Source organism: Eptatretus burgeri, chromosome 4 (genome assembly GCF_056783735.1).
Source record: "Eptatretus burgeri isolate ZD-2024b chromosome 4, Ebu_testis_v1, whole genome shotgun sequence".
NCBI lineage: Eukaryota > Metazoa > Chordata > Myxini > Myxiniformes > Myxinidae > Eptatretus > Eptatretus burgeri.
In genome coordinates this window covers 136,693,697-136,714,466 of record NC_140964.1, presented here as the reverse complement: position 1 = coordinate 136,714,466, position 20,770 = coordinate 136,693,697, and the positions used below count along the sequence as shown (strand labels likewise).

The 20,770-nt window shown below is 43.1% G+C and overlaps 1 protein-coding gene across 3 annotated transcripts in view; it reads left to right on the top strand.

Moving 5' to 3' along the window:
* Nucleotides 1-20,770, top strand: part of LOC147029196 (F-box/LRR-repeat protein 2-like) — a 75,133-nt gene that overhangs the window by 15,301 nt on the left and 39,062 nt on the right. For all 3 annotated transcript variants that reach the window (XM_085880141.1, XM_085880142.1, XM_085880140.1), the window contains exons 2-3: nucleotides 1,769-1,833; nucleotides 16,945-16,999. In XM_085880141.1, coding sequence (XP_085736267.1) covers nucleotides 1,769-1,833; nucleotides 16,945-16,999 — 120 coding nt within the window. The remainder of the gene's footprint in view (nucleotides 1-1,768; nucleotides 1,834-16,944; nucleotides 17,000-20,770) is intronic.

Below are 20,770 nucleotides of genomic sequence, written 5' to 3'. Positions count from 1 at the left end.
TGGAAATCAAGCCATTGGAGAAGAGGAAGGATTTCATGTCTGAAGCGATGATGGATTCCATAACCTTGCTGATGATTGGGAGAAGGCTGATTGGTCTATAGTTACAGGGATCTGTTTTTGCACCTTTTTTATGCAGGGCAGTGATGTTAGCAGATTTCCAAGCAGATGGCAGATGACCTTGGGAAAATGAGAGGGTGAATAGAACAGAGAGAGGGTGAGCAAGAGCAGAAGAGCAGGCTTTGAGGACACGTGGGCTGATGCCGTCTGGACCGGTTGCAGAATCTGACTCGAGGTTTGAAAGCAAGCTCTCCACCTTGTCAGGAGAAAAGGATACAGAGTCCAGGGACAGTTGGGTGCGACTGGGTAAAGTGGGTAGAGATAGTGATGGGTTTGGGACACAAGATTTAGCTGCAAACACCGAGTTTAGACATTCAGCTTTAAGTTTGCTTTAAGATGGTCCTTTCGGAGAGACAGAGACAGAGACAGAGACAAAGTGAGAGATTTGTGAGGATTGAAAGACATGTTCCACGTGTTGGACCAGTTTGTGATTTTATCAAAATCTGCAGAGAGCGAAGAGGCTGCTGCTTGCCGGTCTGATGGATGACAGATGGTACGGCAGAGGGTGAAGTCATCAGCACAGAGGTAAAGAGGATTAAGTGAGAAAAACAGAGACTTGAGTCATCAGGATAGAATATGAATGAAAATATATTGGAGGATTTTTCGAAATCATTAAAATAAAATAATGAACAACAGAAGCCCTAATTTAGAGCCTTGTGGGACACCACACGTGACCAGTTAATGACTCGATTCACAGTTATTTAGCACAACAAACTGTTTTCTCTTTGCAAGGTACTTCTCAAACCACTCCAAGGCCTTGCCTCCAATTACATAGCACGACAATTAATGCAGAAGATTGTTATGATCGATGGTATCAAAAGCCTTGGAGAAGTCAAGGAAAATACTAGGAAAAAAAAAAAAAGAACGATTATCAAGGGATACAAGTAAAGCACGTGTCGTGTTTATTTTCTTACGGAAACCAAATTGTGAAGTGCGCAGAGCATTAGACGCATTCAGAAAGTTTATCACTCGAATATGCATAAGTTTTTTTTTTCAATAATGTTCGAGGAAATTGTTAATAAATGAAATTGGGCGGTAAATTGCAGACCTCTTGAGAGTCGCCCTTTTTCAGAATAGGATTAATTTTGGTGATTTTACATTTCGTCAGGTACAACTCCAGAGGTGAGAAGCAAATTTACATATACGTGTTAACGGAACGATAATTTCAGGAAGTGTATGTTTAGCCAGGACATTATTCATTCCATCATGTCATGCGCCCTTTTTTTTTTTGTTTATTTTATTACGATATCCCTCATTTCATCTGCATGAGTTGGAAAAGGAAATGATGAATTTGTGTTGCGATGTTTATCCAAAAAGTCAGTACAAATTCTGTCTGGAACGGGAATACTCTTGTCCAAACTTTGTCCAATATCTGCAAAATAATCATTGAAATGTTTAACAATAATATTTTTTTATCCTCAACTTGAACATTATTTATGTTAAGTTGTTTTGTTTTTTTTCAACTGAAGTATCTTTCTTACTATTGCTCATAACTCCATTAAGGATTTTCTTAGTGCCCTTAATATGAACACCGCAGAGGCCGACACGCCGCACCGTACGACCCATTGTTTCCGTAATTTTGTCCAATTTCAAAGCAAATTAATTTGGTTCATGATGTTTCTGCTCATGTGATTCTGTCGGCTTTTTTCAGATGTTCATTAATGGAATGGAGGAAGCGCAGATCAACCGGAAACTTCCGAAGGAGCTGCTGCTTAGGTCTGTGTGCTGTATCCATTGGCATTACCACGTCCAGCCTGCATTTCGAAGAAGTCTGATTAAAAAAAAAAAAACAACAATAATCCTTACCTGCTCCCTGTCACCATGACAACATGACTCTGGAGCTGTCTTGTGATTGGCAATTAAGAGATTGCTCCATCATTGGGGTTTTTTATTGTTGTTTTTTTTTTTTGTCTATTTTTGAATGATTGTACTTTTTTTAAAATGATTTATTGTAAATGTAGCAATTGAGTTTTTGATTGTTGTTGCCATGCGGTGGTGCTCAGTGAACAACAATATTAGGACCTCATTGGGACAGATGTAAATGATTCTTCTTCTTGTCCTTGTGTGACATGGCAGTTCCACCTGCTATGCTTCTCTGAGCCGCTCGTTGCTTCACATTTTGCCGCCCTGAGTACTTTGTCCAACGAGTGAACTTTTGAGCCAGCCATTGAGATGGATGAGGCAGTGATGTTGTCGTTATGTGTGGGCTTGGATGTAAATGCAACACGGTGGTGATGGCTGAAGTGTGGACGTGACTTTGGCAGCGAGAGCAGATCAAAACTTTGTTTGAGTTGAAGTGAGGCATCCCAAATCATCAAATCTCTTCCATTGTGTGCGAACTTCATTGATTTGGGTTGTTCTGCATGATTGTGCAGCGTTCCAGGCTGTCCTGTATCTTGGCGTCATGGAATTTCCTCGAACACCTGATAGGAAAAAGGGTACACTTGTGGGGGCTGAGGTTACCTTTGGTGTCTCAAACATTCTGATGGATTTTAAAGAGGGTAGTTTATTTTTGCTGTTGTTCTCGTCTCAGCTGATGTGACGCAAGTTCATTTTTATTGTTGCAAGTGCTTACTTAAGTCTCTCCAGTCGTTTATGAACCCCCCCCCCACCCCCGTAAGGCAGCGGGAAGCTTATACTTGTTGGAGGGTTTGTGTCTCTCATTAGTTCCCCCAGTTTTTAATGGTACCCCAGCGTTTCTTAGACACCCAAGGAGTACTAATCCACCATTTAAGTTTTTTTTCCCTTTTTCCTCCCAATGTCAGAGCCGGCCAGCCCTTTTGGCACGAAATTTAGCATCGATAATGGGAGTAAAAAGTGTGCAGGGGGGGACATGATTTTTTTTTTGACCATGCCCGAAGTTTTTTTTTTTTTAATCATAACCCAATAATGGACATTTTAACATTTTTCATCACGACTCGACTTCGATTGGTCCGATCGGAACAAAATTTCTCTCTGAAGATAGCTTTGAGAAAGGCACATTTACATTTCGTTTACATCTTATCCCTCCGAGTTAAAGGTCAGTGTCCAATTGCGGTCTCAAAAAAAATAAAAATACGCGTTTTTTTTTTTGTCATCGCTCAATTTTGTCAATGCAGAATCTCAAAGACCGCTTGACCAACATGTTCTTGCATCATAATAGTGTACCTACCTGCATTGAAGCTGTGCATATGATATTTGATTTGTGTCCTTGACCTACTTTTTACCTTCACCACCGAAAGTGAAGGAGGTTATGATATCTAAAAAGTTGTTAACAGATCTGGATGGAATTTTGTGGCCAGGTTTGGTGTGTGACAAGGATGAATTGTTTAGATTTTGGAGAAAATCTGGATCCGGATCCGGATCCGGCTACTAGAATTTTTTAAGTGATTGATTCTTCACCATTGAGAGTTGGGGCCAAAAAGGATATACACCATGATGTATCAAAAAAGCTGTGCACGGATTCGGATGAAGCTTGGTGGACAGGTTGGGTGTGTGGCAAGGACGAATTTATTCGATTTTGGTGAAGATCCGAATCCGAATCTGGATATGAGAATTATTTAATACTTAAAGTGATTCTTCACCATTGAGAGATAGGGACAAAAACGATACAGCACTGTATAGCATGATATTTCAAAAAAAATCATTGGGCCCGATATGTTCTCGTGGATCAGGCATTATGTGGTGGAAGTATGCGCTCCACAGAGTGACCTTCTGGTTTTGTATTGTGACGTCAGACAAAAACAAAAACCCTTTTGATCATAACTTGAATAATTTTCCTCTGATTTTCATGATGTTGAATTTTATGGATAGATTGTAGATGGGGACCCGTTTTCTTAATCGACACTCTATCCCTTCATGCTGAAGATTAAGGTCAAATGGTGGTCCGAAAAAACATGGCCATCATTGGATCGCAGGCACCCGGGGAGGCTTACCCTCGGCGATCACTTTGTGATCGCAGATATCCAGTTTTGTCGTTATTGTGGCCAACATTGGGGTCTCCAAGATCCTTAATGGGAATTGGTTCGAGACATGAAACCATTCAAATTGTCCTGCATTGATACCAGGCCACAGCCTGGAGCTTTCTTTGTAATGTTTGGTACGAATGGTTCTTGCGCATCACACGATTCTCTACCATTTACCGTTCAGTCCAATTTGGAGCACGGACTGATTAACAGGCAGTAGTTACAAGCATTATTTGCCTGAACCAAAGAAACATCCACGTAAAACAATGGACCATGCAAAGTCATCAATGAAATACCCATAACACTGAACAACAAATTTTTTTTACTGGAGATGTGTAAAGTGATTTAGACTAATTTGGGTACGCTGATTTCAAAAATCATAACCGTTTTGCTGTATCACGTCAGGATTTTCAGTAACAGAAATATTCCCATTGCCTCGAAGTCAGGATTTCAATGAAATTTACAAAAATTCATTTATTCATTTATTTCATCATGAATGCTTCAAAATTATAGAAATTACAGAAAAACTCCACTAGAATGTAATTAAAAATGCTTTCGGCATTTGGCTTTGCGTTTGTGCTGCTCTGTGTCAGTTTCACGATGCAGGAACCAGCAGAAATCGCCCATCATGTTCGGGTTGTGCCGCCCTTGGTAACGCGTCTCCATGAGTGAAATCTCTTGGTGGAATCGCTCGCCGTGCTCGTCCGAGACTGCTCCCAGTCAGGGAAGAAGTTCCCAGTCAGGGAAGTCCCAGTTGTCAGGGAAGAAGTTCAGGTGCTGGTGTAGGAAATGGATTTTCAGGGACATCCTGGAGCCAAGTTTCCTGAAGGACTCCAGCAGCTGCTGCACTATTTCTTCATAGTTGTCCGCACGCTCGTTCCCCAAGAAGTTGTCCGTCACAGCTTTGAAGCTCCTCCACGCTGCCAGCTCTTTGGGGTTTAGAGTTGTCGGAAAAGTTTCGTCCTTCATAATCTGTCGGATTTGCGGTCCAACAAAGACACCAGCCTTGATCTTGGCCTCCGACAAGGTGTTGCCAAACTTTTCCTTGAGGTATAAAAACCCACGCCCATTCAGATCCATTGCCCGTACAAAACTTTTCATCAAGCCGAGCTTTATGTGGAGTGGTGGAAGGAAAACCTTGGCTGGGTCGACAAGGGCGACATGCTTCACGTTGTGTCGACCAGGTACATGCTCTTTTCGCTCTTCCCAATCTTTCTTCGTCCAGTGATTCTTGTCGTCTCTGCTATCCCAGAGACAAAGGAAGCACATGTATTTCGTGTAGCCTGACTGCAGCCCTAACAACAGCGCCACCACTTTCAAGTCTCCGCAGATGTGCCAGTTGAAGTCATTGTACTTGATGGAATCAAGCAGCTGCCGCATAGTCTCATAGGTCTCTGTCATGCCGAACGCGTGAGCCAGTGGGACTGATGGTTTCTCGTTGCCATTGTGGAGCAAAACAGCCTTCAAGCTGTTCTTCCCCGAGTCGATGAAGAGGCGCCAGTCTGCAGGATCGTGATCACACCCAAGTTCTTTCAACAGACCGTTGATGTCACTGCAGAATGTCATCGTGTCTTCCATCTCAAAGAACTCAGCCATGTCTCTGTGACGTGCTCTGAACAAGGATATCTTGGTGTTAGGTTCAAGTAGATTCCACTGCTGCAGCCTTGATCCAAGCAGCTCTGCCTTCGCCTTTGACAGCGAGAGATCTCTTACAAGATCATTTAAGTCTCCCTGGTTCAGAAGGTGTGATTCTTGAGTGTCGGGTTCAAAAGGTTCATCATCACCATCCTCTTCACCACTGCTTACAGCTATGTTCTGATCAGCTGGAGATGTTGGAACGGGGTTCTCGTCATCATGAGGCACAGGTTTACGAGCAGAAACGCAGTCAGCGTACTTGATGTGACCTTTATTCTTCTTGTTGAAGCCGGCGATGCTTGTGCAGCAGAAATAACAATCATCATGATGATTCTGCGGCTCACGCCATATCATGGGCACCGCAAATGGCATGCCCGCGCGCTTGCCCACCAACCACTGAGTCAAGGTTGTGTGACAGCTTGTGCAGCAGATGTGTGGTGCCCAGCTCTGTTCTTGGTCCCCCACCTTACACCCGAAGTAGTGAAAGTAGGCGGCCTTCATTTTCACTGCTGTAGATATACTTCGCTGTTGATCTTTTTTGGTATACCGACCACAGACATAACAGAAGTTGTCAGGATGATTGGTACAGGAACGCCTACTCATCTTTATCTGAAAGAAAGAAATATAACACAAGTTAACAACAATTGTACGAAATAGACATGTTAAAGACATATGTAAATTTCATTGAAATCCTGACTTCTAGGCAATGGGAATATTTCTGTTCCTGAAAATCCTGACGTGATACAGCAAAACGGTTATGATTTTTGAAATCAGCGTACCCAAATTAGTCTTAATCACTTTACACATCTCCAGTAAAAAAATTTTTTTGAAATTTGTTGTTCAGTGTAATCACCAAATTGATTACACTCTGGACAACCAATGATTTAATGACTGGTGTCTCGTCACGGCAATTACCAATCCCAGAGGCCACTTGTGGTCGGTCTCAGATCCCCTGCACGAGTAATTAACAGGGTCGCCCTCATGATAATGAAACAGCCCATTTCCTCACTTAATCAATTAACCACGTGCTGCAAATGAGTTCAAATGCCTTATTTCTCATAGGCAATTCACAGCAAGATAAAATTATTGTTGATACATTATCCTTGGGACACAACTCCCCCCCCTCTCCCCAACCCGAGAGTGTAAATGTTGGCAACCCAATCAATCCCATCCCCAACCTCCCTATCCCTCTCCTCCCTGTGCATTTGACAGTAAGTTGCGAGCATACAATCATCATCAACAGTGTACCAATCACTACAAACAAAGTGTGTTGATTAAATATTAATTGTATTACAACTTGGAATACAAAATACAGTTAGACCTCAACTGCAGTTCAATTTTACACAATGTAGAATAATTAGATCCCTCTGATGGTCTCAACGGCCGCGACAAGCAAAATCTCGTCCACTCGAAATGAAGAAAAATGCAAAGTTTCCAAATTTCGAACTGTCGCCAGCCCAAATTTTTAGCTCACCTGGAATGTAGTTCCGGGGAGTTTATGGGATGGCGCGTCGCCAGTCTGTCAGTCCGTCCATCCATAAACATTTGCAACTTCTTCTCCGAAAGTGCTGATTGGATTGTGACCAAACTTGGCTAAAATAATATTTGGTATGTTGAAACTCGATTTTGTTCACCCCAGTGAAAATGTCAGCGTTTAAAGGGGGTCTAACAGTGGTCAAAGTGGGTCCAGGATTTTTTTTTTTAATACAATGTCTGTATTATGAGATCAGTGAAAGATTGAGGGATTGAGTGGGGGTACACAGGGTAAACAAGATGGACACTGATACTTACATTACAGGGACTTTCAGGAAGGAAAGCAGTGAATTTGAAGGAGGTGGGTTTGGGGTGGATTTGCGGGGACAGAAAAGATCGTGGTTTTGGATGGGGGAACATAAGAGGTGGTGGTGAACAGCTGTTTTGAAGACCTGGAGGGAAGAGTGGGATTGAAGAGAGTCTGGCAGTTTGTTCCAAAGGTGGGGGAAAAGAATAAAAGAATGAAGGTGAGCAGTGATTGCTGGTTTTGGTAGTTTTACCAGAAGGAGGTGGGTGGTGGAACTTGAAATGCCCTGTAGAAAGATGGGGGGGGGGGACATATCTAAGACAGAGCAGGCGGGGCGATGCCAGAGAGGAGACTGCGGAAGACAGAAATATCACTGACCTGCCTGCGGTGAGAGAGTGAGAGACCCAAAGGCTCAGCCTCATCACAGGAGATACCGATGATCCTAAATGCCTTGGTTTCCACAGCGTGAGGCCGAGAAAGGAGAGGCGGGAGCACCAGCCCAGAGAGGAGAGCAGTGCTCCATCAGGCTACGGATGAAAGCTATGTATGTGGCCAGGAGTTCAGGTGTGCCAATGAAGGACTTTGCATTACGGAGGATTCCCAGTCGGCGACTGGCTTTGGAGGACAACTTGGAAATGTAGCTTACCCAGGAAAGATCATGGCAGATAGTGAGACCCAGAAGCTTCAATGAAAGGACATCTTCCAGAGGATTGTTGAGAAACTAGATTGGGGGGAGGGGGGGTTCAGTTCCAGACGGCCCTTTCAGAGAGACAAAGTGAGACTGAGATTTGTTTGGATTGAAAGACATGTTCCAAGTGTTGGACCAGGTTGTGATTTTATCCAGATCTGCAGATAGTGAAAAGGCTGCTGCTTACCAATCTGAGGGATGACAGATGGTTAGGTAGAGTGTGGAGTTATCAGCCAAGAGAAAAGAGGTTTGACCCCCCCCCCCCCCGCCAAAAAAAAAGTTGTTTCCTTTTATTCCAAAACTACACACACCATTTTGATGAAACTTGACCGCAACCTTCATTTCCCGTGATGTACCAAGTGTGTTCACGGCATTCAAAAAAATTAGGGTCGAAGGGAGTTTACGAGGGGGTTGCCCCCCCAAATAGATATTTGCTTTCTTCTCACAAACTACGCACACAATTCCAATGAAACTTGACCACAACCTTTGTCATCTGTGATGTACCAAAGGTTGTTCATATCTTCCACCAGTCACTGAAGATTCGCAAACAAGCAATGAAACCGGTCCGGCAGCTGGGGAGGTGTGTAGCATTGGGATTTTCATGTGTGTAGTATTTGTGAATGTCTTTCCAGCTGTGGAGGAACTCTGGGAAGGGTTTGAAACGGCAAAGGGCTTACCTTGGGTAGCCTTTCATGGTTGCTTTATGCAGTTTCTTCAGCCAGAAGAGCATGGGAGGAGTCGATTTATTTATATTGTCCAGCGAGAAGAGCACGCACAATTTCAGCTTTCTACATCACCCGGAAGGTATCGATCTTTAGTATCAGTCAGTGAGTGGTTAGAAAGAGCTTTATATATTAGATACTGTCGGCTTCCATGATTCGTGGGGGATATGTTCCTGAAGAATGTCAGGGCATTGTTATTTTCTTTGTTGTTGGTTTTTATGGGATTTTTTTGCATGGTCTGGGCTCATGGAAGAGTGATTACACAGAAAAAAAAAAAATCAGGGCACAGCATCATAAAGGAAGAAACAGCAGGAGAAATGGGAAACACCAACAGTAGAGCAGAGGGAGAAAGTATGCAGCAACAGCCAAACAAGCAATGCAGGTAATGATGAGTGGTAAGGGAGAACGCAAAGGGTGGACAAAATGGATACACAAAGAAAATTGTTTTTGACCAGTTTGTAATTTTTTTTCAAGGCCTGAGGAGATGGACGAGGCTGCTGCCTGTTTGTCACAAGGATGAGATATGTCACGGCAGAGAGGGGAGTCATCAACAAAAAGATAAAGAGGATTTTCCAGAGACAGTGAGATCATTGATGAAAATTAGGAACAGTATGAGGTCAAGAACACAGCCTGGAATGTCCAATCCTAAAGAGAGGATGATTCTTGTCTGGCCAGATTAGATCTGTGACTTGCTACAAGTCCCGTGTAAACCTGTATTAACTTGTTCCATGGTCGGGTTGTCAGCGACTAAACCGTCACCCCCACCAGGTTTTCTGGTGAGGAGGATGTGTGGATATGGACATCCAGCAGGATTAAAAACAAAACCTGTCAAAGTGTGGAGGAGCTCCTTGTGAGCCAGCAGCCATCCATATCTAGTGCCCAACTGTGTCTGCGGATGTCCTCCTGCAGTTGCGTTACTTTCTTTTAGGAGGTTGGTGGCAGGAATTGCACTCCGGCTGATGGGAAAAAAAACTTCATTCTACAAAACCCATAAAGGCAAAAAAAATCTGAAAACTCACTCCGTGGGAGTGCCTCCTGTGCAGCTGCCCTTCCCAGGGCAGCTCACTGAATGACGGGATTGGGGGAAAGCCTTCAAGACCCCCATTCTTTTATCGGAGGAAAAGCAAAGGGTAAACTTCCTGGGTCAGATTGCAGTGGTGTGTGGTGTGTGGCGGAGTGGTGCTGGGGTGTAGTCCACCAGGTGGCATTCTCCTTGGGTTAACCTGAGGCGGTCCCTTCCGGTGGGTGCCTGGAATGTCCTATCCCTAAGAGAGGATGATCACCTCTCTCTGTTATCATCTGAGCTCCAGCGTTTGGACATCGGTATTGCAGCACACTCTGAGGTTCGGAGACTGGATAATGGCGAGATCATGGTGGATGGGTGCACCGACTCTTGGTCTGGTCACTCTGATGGTAACCATGCCCAAGGAGTTGCTGTAGCTGTGTCTAATAGCTGACTCCCATGATAATTGAGGTAACACCGGTGAACGAGCGTATTATGAGACTAAGGATTCATCACTCCTTGGGTGTTGTTTCCCTGCTCTCTGTTGATGCTCCGACTGAGGCGAGTGATCTCACCGTGAAGGATGCATTCTCTGCCACGCTCCAGTCTGCGGTTGATCAGTGCCCCAGGTGAGATGCTCTTCTAGTCTTGGGGTCTTTCAACGCATCGACTGAAACTGATAAGGATGGTTATGAGACATGTGTTGGTCCCCTTGGGTCTGGAACGGCAAACCAGAATAGCACTAAGTTCCTTGACTTTGCAAAAAGTCATGGACTGAAGGTGGCTGATTCATGGTTTCTGCGCCCACAGGCTCATCGCTGGAATTGGTATTCCAAATGAAACGGCAGACCAACAAAGAACAAATATGGAGTCATCAGGAAGAACCTGGATATGATTTGGGTTTCAGCCGCTACCAAACCCTCAAGCCCATCCAGGCACAGCCAAGTGAGCCTTGCAGAAAAATTTCTATAAGAAATCGCTTCTCATTGGAGATACAGAAAATGAAAGAGAGACATATAATGCAAAAAAAAAAAGAGAGGAAAGAGAAGAAAAAGCAAGAATTAGAATGAATAAAGAGAATTGTGAAAAAATTGGACAGAAGTATAAAAGGAACAAAAAAACAAAGATGTTGAGCAAAGAACCCGAATGGATAGAACAAAGAACAAAGAACCCGAATAGATCGATTTCAGCAGTTACTCCCCAGGCTCAAACACAGCAACATGTACAAGCTAAAAGAGGTCCGTTGGTGGTGTGGCAAATGAGGTCTAATGCTGGTGATGTGGCAAATGAGACTGACCACATGCTCATTGATGGTTGCTGTGGGATGATTCAGAACTGCAGGGTCGACCAGAGTGCTCAGTTCTTCAATGCTGACCATAGCCTTGTTGTAGCAACTTTGAAGTTGCAGTGTGAATCCAGGAGAATGGTACCATCCCAGCCTATGCTGGATGTTGGCAACTCCAAGGATGAGAGGGTAGCTGAGGAGTTTGTGAACAGGCTGAGTGGGGATTTTGGGGGTCTGGGTTCTTTGAGAAATCCTGAAGAGTTGTGGAGTGCTTTCAAGACGACCATCCTTGATGTTGCCAGTGGATGTCTTGGAACCCACCATCGGGCAAAGAAGAACTTTGTCTCCCAAGGGACACAGGATACCATTGACCAGAGTCACAGGGTCAGGCTTGATGGCTGAGCTGAGCTGTTCAGGGAGCTGAGGCATACAACTGTACTTAAGCTGAAGGCAGACAAGGATGTCTTTGTGCGAGGAATCTGTGAAGTTGTACAGCATCACCTGTGGTCAAGTGATTCTCGTCCTGCTTGCAGAGGAATTCATGCATTGCGTTCTCCAATCCCTTCCCTCAGTATGCCACAGTTCGAGCTGAGAGTGGTGACCACTTGACAGAGGAGTCCGAAATGAAGGCGTGCTGAGCCGGTTCCTTTGAGCAGCTGTACCACACTGATCCACCCGTTGTTGAGTTAGATGTCAGGGGATATAATATCCTTATTGCTGACCCTCCAATCAACTGTGAACCTCATTCATTTGTGGAAACATGCTGCGGTGAAGCACTTGAAAGGGCATAAAGCTCCTGGGATCTGTGGCATCCATGCTGAACTTCTCAAGACTGGTGGAAATGCTGTACTCGTTTTGGTGCATGTAGTTGTGTGCTCTGTTTGGAAGACAGGCATCATCCCAACTGAATGGAAGATGTGCCTTGTTGTTTCTCGAGAAAGGGAAGGGTGATCGCCCGGACTGCAACAACTACCGAGGGGTGACACTGCTCTCGGTGCCGGGTAAGGTCTTTGCTTGGATAATTCTTGATCGGGTTCACCACCATCTGCTTGAGCACCAGTGCCCAGAACAGTCGGGCTTTACACCAAAGAGGTCAACAATTGACTGTATCCTTGCTCTTCAGGTCCTCACTGATTGCAGAGAAGACTTTCAACAGGGGCTGCTCTCAGCTGATGTGAATCTCCAAAAAGCATTTGATTCAGTTAATCGGGATACCCTGGAGGATTTTCGGTCTTCGTGGGGTGTCACCAAAACTGACCAATCTAATTTTTGAACGATACTCTGGTACTGAGAGTGCTGTAATGTGTGGTGGTTCCATCTCCGATTTATTTCCAGTTGTGACTGGAGTTTGACGGGTGTGTACTGTTGTGGGCCAGGTATCGGCGGCGAGCACGACCGCTCGGTGGAGCACTAGGGTCGGCTCCACCGAACACCCGGAATCTAGATCACACCCTTGGATAACTCAGAAGGTACGGGTCCCTTACAGGACCGTGAATCGTCAATAAATCAACCACGTGGTACAGGGTTATTTGCCAAACTTCAAAATACCTAGAAGCCCACGTGGTGAACTACCGAGTATTCACACCCTCGACGGAGCTCGAACGGGAAGAGCCGTAACCGTGCTCGATCGATGCGTAACCCGAGCGGATGGTTACTGAGGTCCCGTTGGTCCAAACGTACATCTACAGCAGCAACAGCCTTTTTAATCACCCAACACGCACCATGCTAAGCCAATGAAGGAAAGGACAAAGACGAGCTGAAACATTCAACAATAGGGGTATTTATTAATAGTAATCGGGGGAACGAGGGAAGCACGTAAGGGCAGAGTTATCACGACTAATAGAAATGCAAGTATGTACAAGGCAAAAAGAGCACTTAACAATTGCTACTTAAAGACAGGGCCCCAGACACGCGCACACACAAATACCCCAAAAGAAAAATGGACCTTCCCGCCTCGTGCGGTCTTCGACGTCCTGGATCGGCTGGACTCGAACCCGCAGCTCAATGCTGCTGCAAGCACCATGTACGGAGGACAGCGTCTGACTCCCGCACGCGACGAGCCCAAAGCCAGCGATGAGACGAGAGCCAGAAGACCAGCAGCGACACGAGACCAGAAGACCAGCAGCGACACGAGACCAGCCCAGCGCCAGCGACGAGAGATTGATCTGAGAGCCAGACCACGCGCTCAAGCTGACGGAGAACCAGACTACTCGCTCGAGCAGACGGGGCGCAATTGTTTGTCCTCCGTTCATTTGTCGTCTTCTCAGGCGTGGTTCGCTCATCGCCCATTGGCTGCAAAATGACACCAAGCCCGCTGATTGGATCGGGGGGCGTCGCGGACGTCTCCCCTCAAACAAGGAGAGGAATATGGTCGTGCGTGGGCTGCGCCTATTGGCCGACCACCGGGAACTCGCTCGCATCTCCCTGATTGGGCAAGAGCGGCGTCATGTCCTCATGACTCCGCCCACGTACGTGCTGACACGCATGCGTGCAATGGTGCCAGTGGATGATGGTGGGAGGAAGCGAAGGCAGGTGTCGTAGTTGTTGTTGTTATAAAAATCCTAACTATCAAAATAACTTCGCAGCGCATGTATGTAATTCCCATTAGACAGGTAGGGGGCCCTAACTAGAAACACACACTTATCAAAATAACTAAGCTATGGGGACGGCTGTCTGTCTGTGTGCACAAGGCTTCCAGATTCGTAACAGTACTTGGATTGGATTGGATGGATTGGATTCTCAGGAGGATGTGGGAGAGATCAAGGTGCGGTGCATCATTTGGGAATGCCACGATCTCTGACCTTGATTTCGCAGATGATGCAGCGTAGTTGCAGAAATGCTGGATATCCTTATGGGGGCCTTCGAGGTGCTAAATGAGGAGTCAGGAGCCCCTAGGATTATGGGTTTCCCTGGTCAAAACTAAGATCTAAGCTTTCAATGACATATTGGAGGCTGCTATCTTGCCCTGACCTATTTGTGGTGAGGATGTTGACATCACGGAGAGATTCAGTTACCTTGGCAGTGATATTCACGTCTCCGCATGTTGTGAGCCAAAGGTTGACAGACGTCTTGGTCAGGCCTGGGGTGTCGTATATTCACTGGATCATGGGGTGTGGCATTGTCGGTGTCTAATGCAGGAGGACAAAATTCCGAATCTTCATGTCCTTGCTCCTTCCATTCTTGCTCTTCAGATGTGAAACTTAGACTCTGACCAATTATCTGAGGTTGAGACTTCACTCCTTCGGTACTAGGTCTTTGGAAAATCCTTGGCTATCGCTGGTCAGACTTTGTGTCCAATGAGCATTTGCTGAGAGAGAGTCAAATGAGATTTGTTACTTGTATCGTCTGTGAGCATCAACTGAGGCTGTCTGGACATGTGGCTCGTTTTCCTGATGTTGATCCTTCTCACAAGATTCTTTCAGCGAGGGAGCCTTGTGAGTGTAGGAGACCAACTGGCCGACCACATGCCTCATGGTTGCAATCGGTTGATCCGCATCTCACGGAGTTGGGGATGGGCCTTGCATTTGCCTGGGGGATGGCCAGACGGAGGCACCTGGAGTACTGGTGGAAAGTGGATTCAGCGACACACTGCTCTGGTGCATATTCCCAATACCTGACCTGACCTGACCTGCATGCAATGACATCTCGTCAAGAGGCACCTCAAACGATTTTTGGATCGGAGCTAATTTGGAATTTTGGGATTTGAAATTTTTTGGGGGGGGATAGAATAGTCCAGGACTGTATAAGCTTTCAGGTACCATTATTTATTTATGAGCAAATACAACCTGTTACTTCGCGGACAGGAATATTAAGGGTGTGTGTGTGTGTGTGTGTGTGTGTGTGTGTGTGTGTGTGTGTGTGTGTGTGTGTGTGTGTGTGTGTGTGTGTGTGTGTGTGTGTGTGTGTGTGTGTGTGTGTGTGTGTGTGTGAGATAGAGATAGAGATAGAGATATATATATATTCCTGCAGACGTGACATCCAGTTTAACATCAATCCAAGAGACAGCATACCCTTTGATGAATCACCCTGTCTGTGAAGCATCGGGATGACAGTTTCTTGCTGGGTGTGGATTCAAATCCATGCTGGACAGCTTAGAGCGAGTGTGTGTACCTCTTGGCTCCCCTGCTGTGATGTGCCGAGTCATTGTTTTGTAACAACTGAATTTTTTTTTTCTCATTGTAATCATCAATTTATTTTGTCTTCTTCACTCTGGAGATGTCCCCACGCAGAATCGCACCATGGTATTGCCATAGAAGCTTGTAAAGATTGAAGCTTAAAGAGTGCTCCAAGCAAGCAGTCCAATGAAATGGTTGAAGAAACTTTAATAAATGAAACGTTAAATTTTTATAAATATTTATCGATGCCAAAGTGACGAGTCATATAATGAAAGATGATTGTACAAAAAGGGGGAAACGATGGAATATAATTTCACATTTTCAGGGAGTGACCCACCGCCAGAGGGATTGCACGACAACGCGGGGTCAAACATAGGCGAGTCGGGCCTGAACTTTGTTCAGGTCGATCAATATGTTCAGTAACAGTGCAAATACTGTTGCCGTGTTTGGCCATCGCTTGGCAATTAACAACCAAGCAGCTTATATAGCGCTTGCCAAGTGGCTTAAGCACTCAAGCAAGCCCTCCAACAAAACGGTTGAAAAAGAACGGCTGGCTTGGCAAGCGATTAGCCATCACCGATCGGTCATATAAACACCATGCACCTGGAGACGCCCGGAACGTCAAGCAATGTCAGAAATGGACAAGTGAACACTTTTTTTCTTTTCTTTTTTTGTTTAAACATTCGGAACTCCTGTTGAAGTCGATATAAACGTTAATGTTTTGAAATTAGGTTCAAATCGAGAGATTCTTGAGGTTATGGCATGTGTGGAAATGAAATAACGCCACAAACGCTGGTGTGTGGGCGTTTATAAACATTGCAATGTGTCTAACAATTCGTAGTTATGATGATCAGGCATTCGATGATGAATGAGGAAAGTGGGAAAAAAAGAAAGAACTTTATCGTTAAGAAATTGTTGCGGCCTGTTCCAAGAAAGGCATTGTTGAACAGGCCAAAAAAAAAAAAATAATAATAATAATAATGGTGAACTAAGACTCCAGCGAGGTGACAAAGGATAACGCTACCTTGATTAAGGATAATTAAATAAGGCCATTAATTATCTTCAAAAAGAGTGTTTAAATTAACTCAAACAGCCAATTTTCATTCATGCACTTCCTTGGAGTTCCTTTGGTGTACATGCAAAGTTTGGGCCTGCGAGGTTTCATTGTTTTGGAGTTGTGAAGATGACGGACGGACGGACTGATGGATGGACTCATACTGGCATGTTTTCGGAGAGATATACACTTTACCATCTCTGCTATTGATATACCATCTGCAGTTAATTATTTATTTGTTTATTTATTTATTGACGTACCTTTTACCATCTCAACAATGAGCATACCACCTGAATTATTTATTTATATACACATTACCATCACTGCCACCTCCATACCACCTGGAATCATTTATTCACATATTTATCTATTTATCTATTTATTTATATGTTGTATGTCATATCTCCACGTCACATTTTAACGTGCAGTTGGAGCCTGTCCTCGATGAGCACCTGTATTGCTGTTTTTTTGACTCCAGGTGTAGCTTCAGGATGCGATCATGAGATGTTTTTCTGCATTCTTGTCACCGTGCAGTGTCCTGTTCGTTTTTTTTTTTCTCTGACTCTCTTCTGATGTCTTTCCTTCTTGCATTCCATTGCAGGATATTCTCCTACCTGGACGTAGTCTCACTTTGCCGTTGTGCCCAAGTTTCCAAGGTAAGGCTTTCAGTGTTTACCCACCACTCGTATGCTCAACTACGAGACGAATACCGTCGCCAGGATCATTATACCCCAAAACATTCCTCAGCACCTTCTTCGTCTTCACTCTCTTTCCCACCCTTTCATACCACCATTGCACCCTTCCCTCCAACTTCAAAAGCCATTTACTTTCCGTTGGAAGCTTAAGACACATTGTTCCAATTCCTAACAACGGTGCAGGTGAGTCGGCTGGCTTCTCATTCAACAGGAAACTAATTATTTCTGTAATTGCAGCTGACTTGGTCATTCTTCATTTTCCCCGTTATCGATGAACATTGGCCCGTGTTCAAACCACGATAAATAATCATGCTCAAGCTCATGGCCGCTTCTTTAAATGCAGACTCATGAGCATTTAACATTGTTTGCCATCCCTTGTTGCTTTGGAAACACGAGAGCTCATCTCTACAATCCGAGGGCCTGGTTTGTACACCGTCTGTTGTTATACGAGGACTGGAAAGTGTCAAATCCGTTCTCTATTGACATGCATCTATCTTGGACGGGCTCTGCTGACCACCTTCATTTCTTTCCTTTGAAATCTTTGAGGCAAACGATTTGTAAACAGTTGTTTCACACAGTGGATTGTTGTTGCTGTATCCTATCTTGCAACCCTCGAGGCATTGCAGTTTTAAACGCACGAGTTTAGCTGGTGATTCCCAGGTGGAGGCCAATTATTTTTCATCGGATACTGTTTGGTAGTTTTTCACTGCCCCTTTGGTTCCTTTCATCAGCTTGGATGGGAGCATCAACTCTGCCTTGGTTGGTATGCTTCTTGTATCTACTATTTTGTGTTTTTAGGATTGAAATTCAAAAATGTTTGTTAAAAGGCTGCAAACCAAGATGGCAATTGCACGTTGCTAGTTAACCTCCGCCATCTTCGAAGATGGATGGAGGTTACTGTTTTCACCCCTTTCTGTTTGTTTGTTTGTTTGTTTGTGAACAGTATTACGGAAAAACTCCTCGACGGATTTCGACGAAACTTGGTGGGGGGGGGGGGTTAGGTATGGTCCAAGGATCATGCCATTAAATTTTGGACTTGGTCTGTTTGTTCGAGAAATTTGTTAGAGAAAAATATATATATTTTTTTGCATTTCTACATGTTTTAAGTGATTTCCAACCCCCCCCAAAAAATTGTTACCCCTTCCTCCCCCCCAAAAAAAGAAAAATTTTATTTTTTTTGCATTTCTACATGTTTTAAGTGATATCCATTGTTATCAAAAAATATAACATATTTTTTTGTATACAAAAATATGTTATAACATATATATATATATATATATAACATACAAAAATATAACATATAACATATATTTTTTTTGATATAACAAAAAAAATTGTTAGAGAAAAAAAAAAATTTTTCAACAAAATTTCGATTTTATTTTTTTTTTTTTTTTGCATTTTTACATGTTCTAAGTGATTTCCAACCCCCCCCCCAAAAAAAAAATGGAGAAAAGAACTATAACTCTGTCAGCACTGTTGACATCATATTTAATGAATCAGATATAAGGTTCACTTGAGTGACCCAGCAGTATTGGCGGCGGAGGTTTTGCACTCTCCCGAGTGCTCCCCCTCTAGTTTTGATATGAGATCACTTTCTCCCACCGTGACACAAACGTGTGAAAGTGTATAATTTTATTTTTATACTTGTCAAATGATTAGAAAGAACATTTGCACCTTTTGTTATTGCTATGACCCCCCCCCCCAAAAAATTTGTGAGAAATTTTTTTTTTGCATTTCTACATGTTTTAAGTGATTTCCAACCCCCCCCAATTTTTTTTACCCCCCCAAAAAACAAATTTTTTTGCATTTCTACATGTTTTAAGTGATTTCCAACCCCCTAAAAAATTGTTACCTCCCCCACCCAAAAAAAAAGAAATTTTTTTTTGCATTTCGACATGTTTTAAGTGATATCCACCCCCCCAAAAAAAATTGTTAGAGAAAAAAAAATTTTTGCAACTTTTTTTTTCAACAAAATTTCGATTTTTTTTTTTTTTTTTTTTTTTTGCATTTTTACATGTTTTAAGTGATTACCAACCCCCCCCCCAAAAAAAAAATGGAGAAAAGAACTATAACTCTGTCAGCACTGTTGACATCATATTTAATGAATCAGATATAAGGTTCACTTGAGTGACCCAGCAGTATTGGCGGCGGAGGTTTTGCACTCTCCCCAGTGCTCCCCCTCTAGTTTTGATATGAGATCACTTTCTCCCACCGTGACACAAACGTGTGAAAGTGTTTAATTTTATTTTTATACTTGTCAAATGATTAGAAAGAACATTTGCACCTTTTGTTATTGCTATGACCCCCCCCCCAAAAAAAATTTGTTAGAGAAATTTTTTTTTTTGCATTTCTACATGTTTTAAGTGATTTCCAACCCCCCCAATTTTTTTTTACCCCCCCAAAAAACAATTTTTTTTTGCATTTCTACATGTTTTAAGTGATTTCCAACCCCCCTAAAAAATTGTTACCCCCCCACCCAAAAAAGAATTTTTTTTTGCATTTCGACATGTTTTAAGTGATATCCACCCCCCCAAAAAAATTGTTAGAGAAAAAAAAATTTTTGCAACTTTTTTTTTCAACAAAATTTCGATTTTTTTTTTTTTTTTTTGCATTTTTACATGTTTTAAGTGATTACCAAACCCCCCCCCCACAAAATGTTGGAGAAAAGAACTATAACTCTGTCAGCACTGTTGACATCATATTTAATGAATCAGATATAAGGTTCACTTGAGTGACCCAGCAGTATTGGCGGCGGAGGTTTTGCACTCTCCCCAGTGCTCCCCCTCTAGTTTTGATATGAGATCACTTTCTCCCACGTGACACAAACGTGTGAAAGTGTTTAATTTTATTTTTATACTTGTCAAATGATTAGAAAGAACATTTGCACCTTTTGTTATTGCTATGACCCCCCCCCAAAAAAAATTTGTTAGAGAAATTTTTTTTTTTGCATTTCTACATGTTTTAAGTGATTTCCAATCCAGCCCCCCAATTTTTTTTACCCCCCCCAAAAAACAATTTTTTTTTGCATTTCTACATGTTTTAAGTGATTTCCAACCCCTAAAAAATTGTTACCCCCCACCCAAAAAAAAAGAAATTTTTTTTGCATTTCGACATGTTTTAAGTGATATCCACCCCCCAAAAAAATTGTTAAGAGAAAAAAAAATTTTTGCAACTTTTTTTTCAACAAAATTTCGATTTTTTTTTTTTTTTTTTGCATTTTTACATGTTTTAAGTGATTTCCAAACTCCCCCCCCCCCCCAAAAAAAATGGAGAAAAGAACTATAACTCTGTCAGCACTGTTGACATCATATTTAATGAATCAGATATAAGGTTCACTTGAGTGACCCAGCAGTATTGGCGGCGGAGGTTTTGCACTCTCCCCAGTGCTCCCCCTCTAGTTTTGATATGAGATCACTTTCTCCCACCGTGACACAAACGTGTGAAAGTGTTTAATTTTATTTTTATACTTGTCAAATGATTAGAAAGAACATTTGCACCTTTTGTTATTGCTATGACCCCCCCCCAAAAAAAATTTGTTAGAGAAAATTTTTTTTTTTGCATTTCTACATGTTTTAAGTGATTTCCAACCCCCCCCCCAATTTTTTTTTACCCCCCCCCAAAAAACAGAGAATTTTTTTTTGCATTTCTACATGTTTTAAGTGATTTCCAACCCCCTAAAATTGTTACCCCCACCCCAAAAAAAGAATTTTTTTTTTTGCATTTCGACATGTT